The following is a 15,271-nucleotide window of genomic DNA, read 5'->3' as shown; positions in this document are numbered from 1 at the left end:
TAAGCGCTATAGCGCAGCCCAATTGTACGTTGCTCCTACGCTATATGCGTGTAGGAACCAAGCAGTAGCGTCTCTGCGCCACCACCAAAGCAGAGTAATTTCAATGAAAAAAGAAAGCGCTCCTGCGCTACGGGCCAAACAACTGAGGAACCAGGGTGTAGAAAAGGTTAAGCGCACCTGCGCTTCAAATTACAAACAGGCAGTAGCGCTCCTGCGCCACTGCGAACCAAAGCAAAAAAGGCAGGAAAGCAGCTGCTAGCCTTCGCAGCTGCTACGTCGTAGAGTTATCAGCAGCGCTCCTGCGCGGCTGACTTCCGATAGTTAGAACGGCAAGCAGTCTCGTAACGCTTTTGGAAAGGCAGCGTTACCGTGTCTTCAAAATCCCCTCCGGCGTCTGTTAGGCGGAAGCGCAGCTACAGGGAAGTATCAGAAGCACTAATCCGGCGGGCTTCACGCATTTTTAGCGTGTTCCCCCGGAAGTGCCTGTTGATGACGTGAATGTGGAGGACTAGACCGGGACACCACTTCCGGCCGGAAGTGAGTCTCCCGATGCCTGCATGCATCCTGTGGCGTCCGGGACGGCGGAAAACCACCACATGACACCTGTACCAAATGCGAGCAGCTGAGATCTGCTACAGAACTTGAGGTAGGAACTGCTGTTACAGAGTGGAAAAAACAATTTGAAATGGAAGGAAGATATAACCTGCATGGACAGTCACTTGGTCTTGCCATTTCTCCTTGCCGATGCACACCTATTTGCTTTGGCCATGCTTTTTAATGATTCTGTTCCACATTGGCAAAAAAACAAAAAATACTTGTCTCCTAATGCCGAACTTCAACAGTAAAAAAGCCTGATGAAAACTATCATGATTCTACAGCGGTCCCCTTGACTCGTGCACATGCATAGTGCATGGCAGTCATTCTTTGTTTTTATATACCATTAGAAGCAGGACTACCATCTTAAAGTGGTAAAAAAAATATTTGTGTAATTTAAGATAGAAACGTCCTGTATTTAAAAAACAAAATGATGGGTGAGGGAGCAATGGAGAAGCAGATGGGTGGAAAAATCAGCTGGGAATGGAGCATAACAATGGGAGGGAGGTGATGAATTGAAAGTAGAATAAAAAAAAAAGCTGGACAGGGATAATTGGAGTGGAGCAACCCACAGAGGGCGGGGGTTTAAGGGGGGGTGGGAGCAGCACATGAGGGTGAAAGTTAGAAAACAGATGCACTCTCATGGGTTGTTTAAAGGCAAAAGAAAAAAGTAATTCCCTGAATGTGAGCAGTACAAGTCCTCCAATTAAAATGATGGTAACGAGGCTATGCTCCAGGATAGGGGCAAGCCTAAGTAGAGCAGAAAAATCCTAGAATTAGATGCAAGCAAATGAATGACCGAGCCAACCAATAAGCAGTGGGCTGACTAACAGCACACCAAGTATTGGTATTGTCCTCAATATGCCTTCAAAAAGCGAGACCTAAAAAGGCAGTGGGATGGGCCAAGACTGGGAAGGAGATGAAAAAGTGGAAAGTAAAGCCGGCTAGAACTGGAAACCTGTCTACTAAGGATTAGTGAGATTGGGATAAGCATGCACCCTTCTCTAAAACCTGGAGAAATGGTCATATACTGCTTCTTCTCCGGTAGTCCTGATTAAATTTGACACCCTAGGTGTGGAATGAGTGCTGTTATCCACATTCTTTGATCTGTCAGGCTGAAATCTCACGCAAACTGTGTTTTATATTCGTGTATCCTCTATTTTGAACAGGACTCAAATGTATATTTAAGATGTATTCTTTTTATCAAACACCAACAAGGTGGGGGCAACTGTGGTAAGGGAGAGCCACAGTGCTTAGTGCATGTCTATTTTGCTCTGGGATGCTGTCCAAGGTTTTTCTTTTAGCAAGCGGCCCCCTGCAATGATGTGGTGACCTCCAGTGCCAACCACGAGGCTATTAAATCAATAATTATGGAGACCACTTTTCGCTGTAGTGTTAATTTTTGATGGCACACACTGTAAAGTGAATTGCTATAGATTCTCATGTTTGCTGTTGCTAAGATATGACAGATTGCTTATATTGAACCGTAAAGTCGTGCACCAGCGTGCTTCAGTTCTGCCCAGGTTTTCTTGAGATGCTTTTTGGGTGTTCCTACAATTTGATGCGCGTGCTTTAGATTTTCTGCAATGCTTGATAAGTGTTCTTTCCAGACTCATTAATCCCTTTATTTTTTCATTTTAGAGAACTTTAGGGCACTTTGCACGGGCGAGAAAGGCTTTGGCTACAAAGGGTCCACGTTCCACCGAGTTATCCCTCAGTTCATGTGTCAGGTGAGCATGTGCTGGCTGCTGGGACTCTGATTATTATGCTCATTGCTTATTGGGTGTCAGAGCCCATTATGCTAACTGTACTACCAGTCAATTTATTTTTCCTATATTCTGTTTCTTTTGGTGCTTTACTTTCGGTTTAGAGCACAGGCGATAACATTGGTGCATCGATGCGCGTTATTTAACGTAATTATTCGCCTCTGCTTTACGGGGTACTGTACTGAAACTGGAAAGAATCACCATAGGAACAGCACATGATGTGGGCAAGGGTATAAGGTGGAGTTAGTGGATCATGGTAAAGGCTGCATTTCCAAAACCCACTATGTCGTCGCAGCCTTTGTAACTAGCACATGCTGTGTTGTCGACCAATTTCAGAGATGTTGCTTTACCTGTGAATGACCGTACCAGCACTTCTAAGCAGGGTGATTATATTTTTTTTATTTGGACAGTGCGACATGCCTTGTCAGGGGTGTCATTCTTTAAGTTGGAGAGTTGCAGTGTTTCTCTGTGAGATTGTCCTGCAAAATGGACAGCACCTGCACCTCTCTTCAGTAGCGCTTTTCTTTATAAGAAACAATAGAATTACTTCATTTGCAGAGGACAAATGTTTGACTAAATACAGTTGTCCCTCACTTCTGTCACTTGGAAAATTCAATCTGGTACATATATTTCAAGGACTCCAATATTGCTTTGCCACAATTAAAATGATGAGAGCAGAAGCAGACTCTTTTTAGGTTTTGCCTGTAGAGTGTTTGCGCTGTGCTCGAAGTCTATTGTTAATCAAAACTTAAAAGGGACTTGCATCCTGCCTCCTCTCTTTCCTGGCTTCTCATTGGTTCCCGTGCATGCCACTTGCCATTCCTCCATTTCTATTGGTCGTAGCATATCTTCCTGCATTTACCAATGCTTGTTCCTTGTCTACTTCTCTTATCCGTTTCGCGCTGCCGAAATACTGTTAACATCCGCTTTGGTGGAACAATATTTTTATAAAGTTTTGCCGTTTACTATTGCATGATATTTCTATAACAATTTATCACCCGGAACGATTAAGTGATTTGCATAGAATCACAGGATGTTGTGTGGATCCACCGAGACTCTAACTGGGATCCCCAGCTCTCAAATTAGCAGCTCTGGCCACTGCGCCAGATAATCTATACTCCTGTGTTATCTGTCGGCGAGCTCTTTCCTTCTGGGCATTGATTGACGACAACAGCTCATTCATGACATAGGCTAAACTGATATATTGCCAATGCTTGTTTACATTCCAACTGCGTTTGTACTTGGTTCCTATTCTACTCAGAAACATTGCCAACTTTTTAGTCACCTGCATGTTTGGCTTAATCTCTATGATTATATCTCTGAAAACTGCCCACAACTCATATCAAAGATCACAACCTCTTCTTCTTTCAGCATCATACCCCTGCACACTAAAAATAGCTGAAATTCTCAAACTCCTCTACTAATCTTATGACCATCTGCACGAACTGACATACCACGGATCCCACCTAACTCCTGTTAATGTAATCAATCACAAAGAAACAAGTACATGCAAAGGGTGGTTTACTGAGCATGTAAAACTAAGAACTGAAAATAACCAGTACCCTTGGGTTCTGGAGCAGTCTGCTGCCCAGCGTAAATCGCTTCAATGCCTCTCAAGGGGTAGTAAGCCCTATATAAATGCAATTACCATCGCAGTGTAGAGACCTAGAGCCCACCCCAACTAACACCTCCATCATTTCACTCCGTTCCTGTTGCTTTGTGCCCTCATTAGGATAGTTTTTTTTGTTTGTTTTTAAAAAAAAAACCTTTATTGACAGTTATGATTATACAGTAGCAAGCGTACAACCGCCAGGGCCGGCTGTCACCAATATTGACAAGTGCATAGGATAATTCAGTTACACAGCGCTTCAGCCGGCAACCCGAGGGTCCTGCGGCGATTGAGCAAACATGTCACATCTATGCATTTTGGTCACAGGAGAAAGAAGGTTTTTGCTTTTTATGTTTTATAAAAGGAAACAAAGTAAAAAGGAAAGAAAAATGCAATTAACTGCGAGGCAAAACAGGAATTATACACACGAGTGATCCCTCCAGGAGGGGGAGCACCGCATCTAAAAGGATCTTGTGTATCAGTAGATGAAGCTTGAAAGCTATAAAGAAGGGGGGGGGAGAAGGGGGAATGAGCAAGCAATCAGTGCACTAACGAAAATCTAGACGAGAAGGAATATCTGGCTAAGGGGAATGCAGCACCTCCGGTGGATTCACAAAGGGGGGGGGAGTACAGATCTCTCCGATACTGATTCCACTGGTTCCATATCCTCCCCCACTTTTTGGGTCTACCTCGTGCGACGTACACAGTTTTTTCTCGAAACATGCACCAATCCATGTTCTTTGACCAGGCGGACAGACTGGGTGCCCTCGGGGATCCCCACAGTTGTGCAATGTCACTTTTGGCGACCATATTCCCTAAAGTGGCCCATTGTGTCTGAGCCACATTGTAGTCGTTGGATTCCCACACATTCAGCAGACACCTACAGGCCTCAGGCAAAATCGAAACTCCCGTTACCTCTTTCATGACGTCATGCACACGGCTCCAAAAGGATACTCCCTCGGGGCATTCCCACAGAATATGGAGGAAGGCACCCATCATTCCACACCCACGCTTACACAGTCCATCCACAGAGCATCCCATATGTAACAATCGGGGGCCTATCACATACACGCGGTGTAGAATTTTTAGTTGCACCATTCGCAGACGGGCCGGGATTGCCACCTCCTACGGAGAGGATATCGCCGCCTGCCAATCCTCATCATCTAATTTCAGTCCATCGCTGGTCCAGGCCTCCCGCAGTTGTAGAAGGTCTGTCCGGTCGTTTATCAGTTTCTTATATATGAGAGAGATGGTACTATCCGGGACGTGACCGTCAAGCACTCTGTCTTCCAGGGGTGAGGGTGCCGGTCGGGAAGACCGAACCAATAGCGTGCCGGACCTGTAAGTACCGGAGTATTCCCTATCGCTGAGTGCATATTCAATTTTCAACTCATCAAAGGTCTTTACCCTATCCTTAATCCAAAGGTCCCCCACCTTGCTAATACCGATGAGGTCCCATTTCTCAAAGCCTTTGGTGGTCCATAAATTGCCTAACCTCTCAGACATATAGTGGAGCCGCTCGAGTCTGACCAGCCCATAGCTGCGTTCGCACTATATCCGATCCGCACCGCCACCTTGGTGGGTCCCGTTAACGTCCTATCCGACCGCCTGGAATAGAGTGCCCTGTAGAAGTTCCCACCTGGGAGCAACCATTTATCCATGGTGAAGGCCGGGTTGGACACCGAGCCAAACAGTGCGTGATTGACCGCGCTTAATTGGGAGGCCCAATGGTAACGCCTGATGTCAGGCAGCGCTATACCTCCATCGTACCAAGGCAGTGTGAGCCGAGCCAGGGCGATTCGGGGTCGTCCGATCCACAGTAACTTCCTCTGAAGGCATTCGATCTCATGGAAATAGCTGGAGGGCACAAGGTCAAGAGTGTTTTGGAGTGCATACAAAAATCTAGGCAGGGACATCATTTTGAAGAGCGCTGCCCTGCCCACAAGACACAGCGGCAGCCTACACCAAGCTTTCACATTGGCTTTCAACCGGAGAAGCGGGGGAGCAAATTACGCTGGTACCTAATGACAGGGTCTCGCGAGATATATATACCCAAATACTTGAAGCCGGAGTGCAAGATCTGTATCTGGCAATTACGCGGCACAAGAGGTGTATCATCAGTGAGCGAGTAGACACTGGATTTACTCCAGTTGATCACCAGACCCGAGTTCTTACTAAAAGAGCTGAGGACATCAAATGGCATCCCCAGTGATTTCTGAGGGGAATTAAAATAAAGGAGAATGTCGTCCGTATATAATAATATGCGGTCTTCAAAGTCGGGGGGCCCACCTGATACCCTTAAGTGATGGTTCCCACCGCAACCATGCGGCCAGAGGTTCCAAAGCAAAAAGCAGCGGAGACAGGGGGCACCCTTGTCGCGTGCCTCTCCCAAGAACAAAGGGAGCCGAGACCCTACCATTAACGACAACCTGAGCCAGAGGCTCCCCGTAGAGTAGCCTGACCCAGCTAATGAACACCGGCCCGAAGCCAAACTTCGCAAGGGCCGCCCACAAGTATGGCCATTCCACTGTATCAAAGGCCATAGTGGCGTCTAGAGAAACCAAAATGGCCGGCTCACGCAACGTCTCCGCCCTCGCAAGAACGCCGTGCAGACGGCGTAGGTTCAACGCATTGTTGGCTGGGTGGAATAAAGCCAGATTGATCTGGATGTATCAGGTCCCCAATCACTTTAATCCATCGATTCGCTATCAATTTCGCCAGGATCTTAGGTTCGGCATTAAGAAGCGAGATGGGTCTATAAGAGGTACACCACTCACGGGGCTTCCCCTCTTTATGAATTATGACGATAGACTCCAATCTCTGATCTCGGGGAAGCGAGCCACTCTCCCTGGACTCCAAGAACATCGAACAAATATAAGGCGCCATAAAGTTCGGACACAACTTGTACAACTCAATGGGTATACCATTCGGGCCTGTAGCTTTCCCCGAGCGAATGGAGCGAATAGCGAGCGCTACTTCATCGATGGAAAATTCCGCCTCCATAAGCTCTCTATCAGAGTCAGACAAGCTAGGCAATGCGATATCTCTGAGCAAAAGATGCGAGGAGTCCTCCGGCCTATCGGAGACTGGCGCATACACCGTTCGGAAATGACAGGCGAACTCATCCTCGATCTCCAGTGGATCTACCACACGCACACCATCCACACGTTCAATAACCGGCACCACTCGATTCAGTCTTTCTCTCTTGTCCAACCATGCAATCAATTTCCCTGCCTTGTCGCCCACATCATACAAACGACCCTGTTGCTCACGACTCATGGCTTTAGCAGCATTCGTCACCAAGGCTTTATAGTCAGACTGTTGCAAATTCAAAACATGCACCTTATCTTGCGTGATCCCGGATTCAAGATCGGCCTCTAAAGCAGTGATTTCAGATTAGAGTTGCACAACCTCCTCATTATGGCGTTTCCTAGAACCGGCAATCAGCGACAGTGTCTGGCCCGAATAACAGTTTTGAAAGCCTCCCACAAGGACACAGACGAGGACACCGATCCCACATTTTCGGCAAAGTAATTGTCGATAGCCTTAACCACACCAGCCCTGGTTTCCGGGAGACGGAGATGCCAAGGATTGATCGGGGCGATCCGACCCCCGGCTCCCAGATGGAGATCTATAAGTAGCCATAGCGGGGAGTGATCCGAGATGCCTCTGGCCAAATGTCGGACCTCTGTAACCGATACGGCCTGTGCCGCAGGCATGAGGATGTAATCAAGCCTGGCAAGGCTCCCATGTGCCCCAGAGTGGAAGGTGTATTGAGCTTGCCCAGGGTGAAACATCCGCCAGCAATCGACCAGACCAAATGTGTCCAAGAAGCCACCCAGATAGGACTGCGATCGCGTGAGAGCTCTGGGAGGGTTACGATCTTCCATGCCACTAACAACTGAGTTAAAAATCTCCTCCCACCACCAAGATCCCCCTCGGGGAGCTCCAACACCAGTTTTCCCAGGTTGGCAAAAGTGGTGGTTTGTAAACCCGGGGGAACGTATACTGAGAGGATGGAGATCGCCTTCCCCTCCCACCTACCAATAATGGCCGCATACCGTCCCCTATCATCCAGGACAGTATCCTCAACTTTCAAGGGGAGGGAATTTCGAACCAGAACACCAGTCCCTCTGGATCCAGAGGTGAACCCCGAATGTGCAACCAACCGATAGCCCCTCCGATTCATAGCGTGAAACGTGTTCCCCACCAAGTGTGTTTCTTGCAATAATACAATATCAGGGGAGTGGCGTTTCAAGTATTTAAGTACTATCCCCCACTTTATCCTGTCCCCAAGCCATTAACATTCCAACTCAAAACTCTCAACCCCCTATCCCCCATCCTATAAACACTGGCGGGGTCCCCCAAACCCCCGAGAAGGAAACACAGATCAAGATGTACAACAATGCGTAGCCTCTAAAACGATTCAAACAGAAGAAGGAAACCCCCCCTCCCCCAAAAAGCCCCACACACACATCCCACCTCCCTGCACCCCTGCGATAGTACAGAAAACCACCCCAATTTGCAGTGTGCCTGTCGCCCTACCCTAGAAAACTAATCTACAAGAAGAAAAAGGAACACCCCCAGGAGGAGGAAAAGTCCCATCCCCCCGCCGCCTCAGGGTTTACATCGTGAAAGTGTAATTGACCCAAAGATAAGACGAACCACCGCAACGCGGTATGGTAGTTGCTCACGCCGGTCTCCTCACTCCTCCTGGTCCTTCTGGCCTCCCTCCGCGCCTCTGGATTGCTCCGTACTGTCCCGTTGCGATGACAAAGTGTCCAACCAGTCACTAACCACCTCCGGCATATCAAAAAATAGCACACGTTCATTCTGTTCAATCCGTAGTCGGGCCGGAAAGAGCATGGCATACTTCAGGCCCAGGTCTCTCAGTCTACGCTTCACCCCGGTAAATCCTAGTCTCTGTTTCTGCACCTATTGGGTAAAGTCGGGGTAAAAGCTGATGGATGCATTATCAAATTTAGTGGGCCCGTTGGTCCTCGAGGCCTGTAAGATGGCGTCCCTGTCCCTGAAGTTGAAGATCCTAGCAATTATGGGCCTAGGTGTGGCACCCTGCTTGCGTCTTCCACCCGGAACTCTATGGGCACGCTTCACCGCAAAAAAGTTACTAAGGCCCTTAGGAGCGAGATGGTTTAGAATCCGATCTTCCACAAGGAGATCCGTCGATTGATCAGCTGAAGTCTCCGGAACTCCGACGATGCGAACGTTGTTGCGCCTTGCGCGGCTTTCAAAATCTTCGAGCCGGCGGGCAAACTGTTCACTCGAGGTTCGTAAGGTCCGGACCTCGGTCTGGAGGTCAGACACGTCGGTGGTGAGACTGGCAGTTTTGATATCCAGCGACTTGACTCTCTCGTTGGTTTTGGCCAAGTCCGCTCTAAGCAAACTGACATCAACAGCCACTGTGTCGATCTTGGCAGCCAAGGTTTCATACTGTTGGCCCATGGATGACTTCATGCTCGCTATGCCGCCCATTACATCTCGCAGCGTCAACTCTTCCGTTTCTGGGGGGCCACCTCCGAGGTCCTCCGGAGTCTTGCGAGTTCCGCTGGGAGAACCCTTGGGGCGCGTAAATCGATCCATAATGGTGGATTGAGTGATGCCACCCCGAGACGTGTTCTTGGTCGTCGGTTTGTCGCTGTCAAGTTTGCCTGCCATGTTGAGCTGTGCGCCCCGAACGGGCTTTTGGGACCTGGTGTGAATGGCTCCCCACGGAGAGAAACAGCAAAAAATCAAAATGCAGGGCGCCGGCGAGGAGCAATTGAGCAAGTTGGCTCATGAACCGGCAAGATCAAAGGACAACCGTCTTTCAGCGGACGTGAGCAGGCAAATCGAAACAGAAATTAGACCAGGGGTAGCGATCTCCTTTTTTCCGCCGTTGTTGTTCAACTACCCACGGGGTATTGCGGATGCTCGAGTCCCTGGTTTTCTCACGGTGTAGGCCTTCAGGCTTCAGGACGGAGTATTTCAGGTGTCCGGTGTCCGAGCCAAATTTTGAAAAATGCCATGTGGATCAGGAGAGTTACAGCTACAATAACCCGTTGTTAAAAACAGGATCCGTGGCAGGATAGATGTAGGAGGCGGCGAGGGTTTCGTGAGCTCTCAGCTCACGCGCCCATCTTGGATGCGCGCGAATTCCCCCCCCCCTCCTCTCATTAGGATAGTTAAAAGTTGATGATGATTGCTTAAAGGTCCCATCCCAGTCTCAGTTTCTCGAAGGGCATTATCCCCTGAGGGTGCAGCTTCAGAGTCCGTATAGCTTTGAACAGAGACTTTATTTATCTTTTGGAAAGGCTCTGGGTGCTCCTGGTCACTCCATATGCCTGTGCAATGGAGTGTAGACCTTTCCAGGATCGGTCAGAGGTGCTGTTTGTGCAGATATTCGTGTGCCTCTGGAGGCAAGGCAACTCTGCCTTCCACACTCATTTCTCCATCCTTTCAGGTTTTTAGGTCTCGCCTTTTCCATTCCGAAGGAATGGGAAATGGCGAGAATTCAAGTGCTCAAAATACTCGTGAAACCAAGGGTTTTTTCGTGCGGTTTTCTTTGAGTTCACGTGACCAAACAAGCATGCGCATCAACCTCCCTCCTAATTGCATTTTTTTAATGGCCGTCACCACATCAAAGGGCTTCTCCCAGCGTGTGCTCTGCGGCTTCTCCTCCCCTAATTATTCATGGCTGGCCGGTGGCCGGCCGTACTTTCAGTTTCCCGGCCGCTCTTGTTAGGTCTGGGTGTCTACAGCACGGCTACCAATTCCCTCTGCTCTTCACTACTCTCCCTCCCTTCTCCGTCCTTGCCCCCTCGCTTTGCCTCCACTCTTCCATTTCCCAGGTTTCTTTACTTTGTTTCTATGTAGCAGGTTAAATTTAGTTTCTGTATACACTCTCACGCCCTCCGTATTCAGCTTTGCCACTGCACTCAAGTTGCAACAAACACTGACCCCTTTCCAACACCACGCTTTTTTCCTTCAAGCCGATATCATTTTTTGACCAGTTCCGTTTGTATGTCTCATGCTTCTTATAACAGGCCGTGTTTGGTTGAGATCTGCTTGTCCTTGTTGTTCTCTCTGGCGATAGTTTGTGTCATCTTTGAGCACGCAGCCTTCGGCTGTGGAATGCAGAATTGCATCGAAAAACATTCCTGCAGAGCTGGCCGCCCCCGGACCAGGGCTTCTGCCTTTCTTCACCACTGGCTCATGTTATGAGCAGGGGTTCCCGTGGTACTACCGCCACTTTACATTTCCCCCCCCCCCCCTTCTCCCCCATCTGGTCACATGTATGCACTACCCTTGCCCCCTTTAGCTCACGCTTTCCCTCTTTTCTGCCCTTCCTTCTCGGAGCTGCCGCCCTTTGCTTGTGAATAATTGAGGACCAGGCTTTTATTTCAGTTACTTTGGTGTATGCAGTTTCATGACGCACCAGTGTATTTACATGTAGACCATGCATGTGCGCTCTGGACAGGCCCAGCCGCCTGGAGCATTGTCGCATCCCTTGTGCACGCTCCCTGTGACGACAACATTATTGGAGGAGGGACCGCATCCTCCTTTCCAGGCGTAGCCTGGTCCGCCATCTTGGATGTGATGTTCTGGAACACTGTGACTTTCAGGTCCTGGTCAGGAGTATGTGGCCCTTCTAGTTTCCCAGGGTGACATCCGTATCCTAAAGGCTTGCTGGGAGTGAATAGGAATAAAATCATTGCCCTTTGTGGAGCTACTCTCGATGCCGTATGGTTCGGAGAAGGGCCCAAGGTAGGGATGATGCTTGACATGCCTTTAAGGGAGGGGTTGATCCAGTCCACCACACTTCCTTTGACACCCGTGTCCTTTAATCTGCCCACTAACATTTGATGGTGTCCAATGTTTAATACCTCTGAGAGGTCCAAGCAAATGCTTGCTGCAACTCCTTTATGGACTCTAGTTTTCAGGCCACCCCAAATGGAGGTACGCGGCCCATGCCATCTCATGCCACTTCAGTGCCACGGAACTCAGGGACGTCATGATTCGGAGCCTCTTGCCTCAAGCCTCTTGATATCATGCCAGAACTAAGTGACCTGGGACGGCTCATAGATATCAAAGATGTCTGTGTGGTCCTCAGTGACACGATGGGGCTCAAAGACCTCATAATGTAGGGGTGGGGGACAGTCAAATGACAACATAAGGCACAGTGACCGCACAACGTACAGCATAGGGCCTTAATGTATTCTGCTTTGTGACATCCACGTACAATTCAGTGACACAGTAGGGTGTACTGACACCACTGTATAGTCTTAATGACACCGCAATACAGGCCTCTGTGATGTCACAGCAGGGTTCAGCTGAACAACGGGGCTTGGTCACACCACACTGAACATGTCAGTGGTATTAAAACCTACATCTCAGTTACATCTCATTAGGATTCAGTGACCTGGCAGGAATCTGTGACATCACAGCAGAATTCAGTGGCTGTAGAGGTAGTCAGTGACTCAACAGGACTGGGTAACGTCTCAAGATTGAGCTTCTTTACAGGACAAAATAGCTGAGTGATGTCACAGTTGAGGACTCTGTGGTGCCCTAGCAGGATTAAGTGATGTAGGGTTCAAACACCACAACACTGGGCTCTGTGACATCATAGCAGAATTCTTTGACAGCTCAGCGCAGATGTCACAAAGTAGGTCAGTGACACTAGCAGAATTTTCTGACCCATCGGGGCTCAGTAGTATTTCTTTGGAATTCCTTGACAAAGGCAGGCACGATGACATCACAACATGAAGCTCAGTGGCATCAGATCTGTGTTACCAAATAGTGTGCACCAGTCTCGAGTTTTGTTGATTTATAATATATGGTTTATGAGCCGTAGATAAAAAATATTCTAGGGGTATGAACGTTCCTAATAACAATTCTGCAGCACAGGTTGTTCTGTGCAGTAATAGAACATATGTCTATAAAAAGTAACACAGTGTTTTGTGAAGTTTGCCTCTTCACCTCAGTCTTGTTTTTGTCTTGCCAAGGATTTCAGAATAAACACCTGCTTCATTGAGGAGGGAAGTGTGTGTCTACGTGTCTTCTCCATGGTTCCCGAGTGACCGCCACATGGGTTCAAAGTCGTCTTAATGGTCTTCCCGGCATCAGCAATGCACAGAGGGAAGGTGCACAAGTAGCACAAAAAGGGGCTATTGCTGCTGCTAGCAGCCCTGAAAACGCAAAGCATCTTCTTTTAGCACCATTTCATGATTGCTAAATTGCTCCCATGTCTACCACTCTTTGCCTCACTGCTTGCCCTTATCTGAAGTATTGTGTTTGTTTCTGAAAGCCACCACATATGTGCTTGCGACCCGTTTCACAGATGTAATCAGGAGCACGGTATTAAGCGCCAGAGGCTTCATCTGGGACTTTATACCGAATTCTTGAATCCACATGTGGCATTGCTTCCAGTTTAGGTGAAAGTGGAGTTGGAGGCACTGCACCAGCAAAGATAAATACTGGGGGTATAAAAAAGATGGCACACTGGCAACCAAAATGATGACTGTTTTAAACCGAGCATCCCACGAAATGGATGCTAAAAAAATCAAGGCTTTACGTGGAAGAAAAAGCCGGTAAATGAACAGGAAATTAATTAGGAGAAGGTAATGAATTATTGTTAATAAACTGATTGGATTGTGATGTAACATTGTTCGCCCTGTACTTTGTTGGTTTCATCATAACTTGCAAAGAGACTCTTAAAGACCATGATCTGTAGGAAATATTATTGGAAGAGTAATTCCTAACTTATAGGTCCTGATACATGATTAGTTGGGGAGTGAGTGATAAGGACTAATATAAGAAATTATATTCTGAGAACATTCTCTAACTAGTGGCATAAAAACTGTTATCCTCTGAGTGCGGTACGATACCGCTGCATGCTTGTTGAGAGGTGCCTGTTTGTTAGTTCCTCTGGATTGCTCTGTAGCATTTTGATACTATTGATCATGGTACCAGATCTGAACAGATTTAGGTAGCTGGATCCTCCGCTGATTCCCCTCCTCTTTTAGAAATTGCTTTCAGAAATTGTGAGAGGTGGAAATATAAATCTGGCCTTGTGGGAACCCCCCCTCCCCCTTTGTTTGCCCCAGGAAATCCATCTTGGCCTCCACGCCATTTACATTGCCCCTGCAGCACTAATGAATTAACTGGGACACTGTATTCATTTGTATAATGATAGACTTTAATTCTATTTATTTTTGTCACTGATTTAGTACACCCAGCACCTTTTTAACAAAGCCTTCAGATTATTGAAAGTTTTTCTCCACACTAAAGGACCATGGCTTTCTCCTGGCGGGTGAGCTTAGGATGGTGGTACATGCTTTAGCCCCCTCCTAGCAAGACTCTGGTGATGCAGTTTGGTGACGGGCCAGCTAAGATCTCTCACTCTTCAAAGGCAGCGCTACATACCCCAGCCAGGCTGATTGCCCGGGCTAGGAAGTTTGATTTTATTTTACTTCCACTCCAGCACCGGATTGAATCATATTAGAGGCCAGCTTAAACGGCCGCCGCAAGCACTACCTCGGTAGTGCTGTGCTTGTCCGTTGGCTGATGCGGCCCCGCCCACTCTTTTAAACCGCAGCGGAATTCGCGCCACGGTTAAGTGGTTATAATGGTCAGTCGGGCATGTAATGTGGTTTGTCCGAGAACTCCAGCATCATCATCAGATAAGGTAAAATTTAAACATGAGGTGAAGCATAAGAAGTGGTTGTTGTTCAGGACTGGGGATTTCGAGATTCCAATTGTCTAAAGCTAGTGGCCAGCCTCTGTGACCAGAAATGTGTGATTTAATTTTTTGCCAATGTAAGCATTCCCTGATCATTTCCCCCGCTAAAATTGACACCTTTTCTTGTTTTGGTTTCTTTTTGTTGTAGTTTTCAAATTGTGGAGGGTCTAGCAACATTTTCGTTATTTTTATATATATATATATATATCGTTGGTTGGTATTCGTTTTTAGACATCTTTTTTTTCTTGTGTTCCCCTTATTATTTGATTCTACACCACAACAGTGGCTTTACAGTGATGGTCTGCTTTAAGCCTCGCAGTAGATGTAGTTGTTGCAAAGAGTAGCTGAATGATTCAAAACTTGATTCCACCTGAGTCATCAAGAAAATATGGAGACCAAATACGATATGCGTCGAGCAAAACAGGCTAAGAAACTTAACTTGTGGGTGATACTAAAGGTCCGTTTGTTGATCACATTGTATGCTCGTTTCTACGTAACCATAATGTAAACACACTTTCTGGCAAGTATATGCACAGTGAAGTCATGACATTGCCAAAACAAAAC

The 15,271-nt window shown here is 47.5% G+C and overlaps 1 protein-coding gene across 1 annotated transcript in view; it reads left to right on the top strand.

Moving 5' to 3' along the window:
* PPIF (peptidylprolyl isomerase F) overlaps positions 1 to 15,271 on the top strand; it is a 58,304-nt gene that overhangs the window by 26,820 nt on the left and 16,213 nt on the right. The window contains exon 3 of the mRNA XM_086922433.1: positions 2,236 to 2,324. Coding sequence (XP_086778559.1) covers positions 2,236 to 2,324 — 89 coding nt within the window. The remainder of the gene's footprint in view (positions 1 to 2,235; positions 2,325 to 15,271) is intronic.

The sequence above is a fragment of the Lissotriton vulgaris genome, chromosome 5 (genome assembly GCF_964263255.1).
Source record: "Lissotriton vulgaris chromosome 5, aLisVul1.2, whole genome shotgun sequence".
In the NCBI taxonomy this organism is placed as follows: domain Eukaryota; kingdom Metazoa; phylum Chordata; class Amphibia; order Caudata; family Salamandridae; genus Lissotriton; species Lissotriton vulgaris.
The sequence above is the reverse complement of the archived record's forward strand: the minus strand, read 5'-3'. Positions and strand labels throughout refer to the sequence as shown.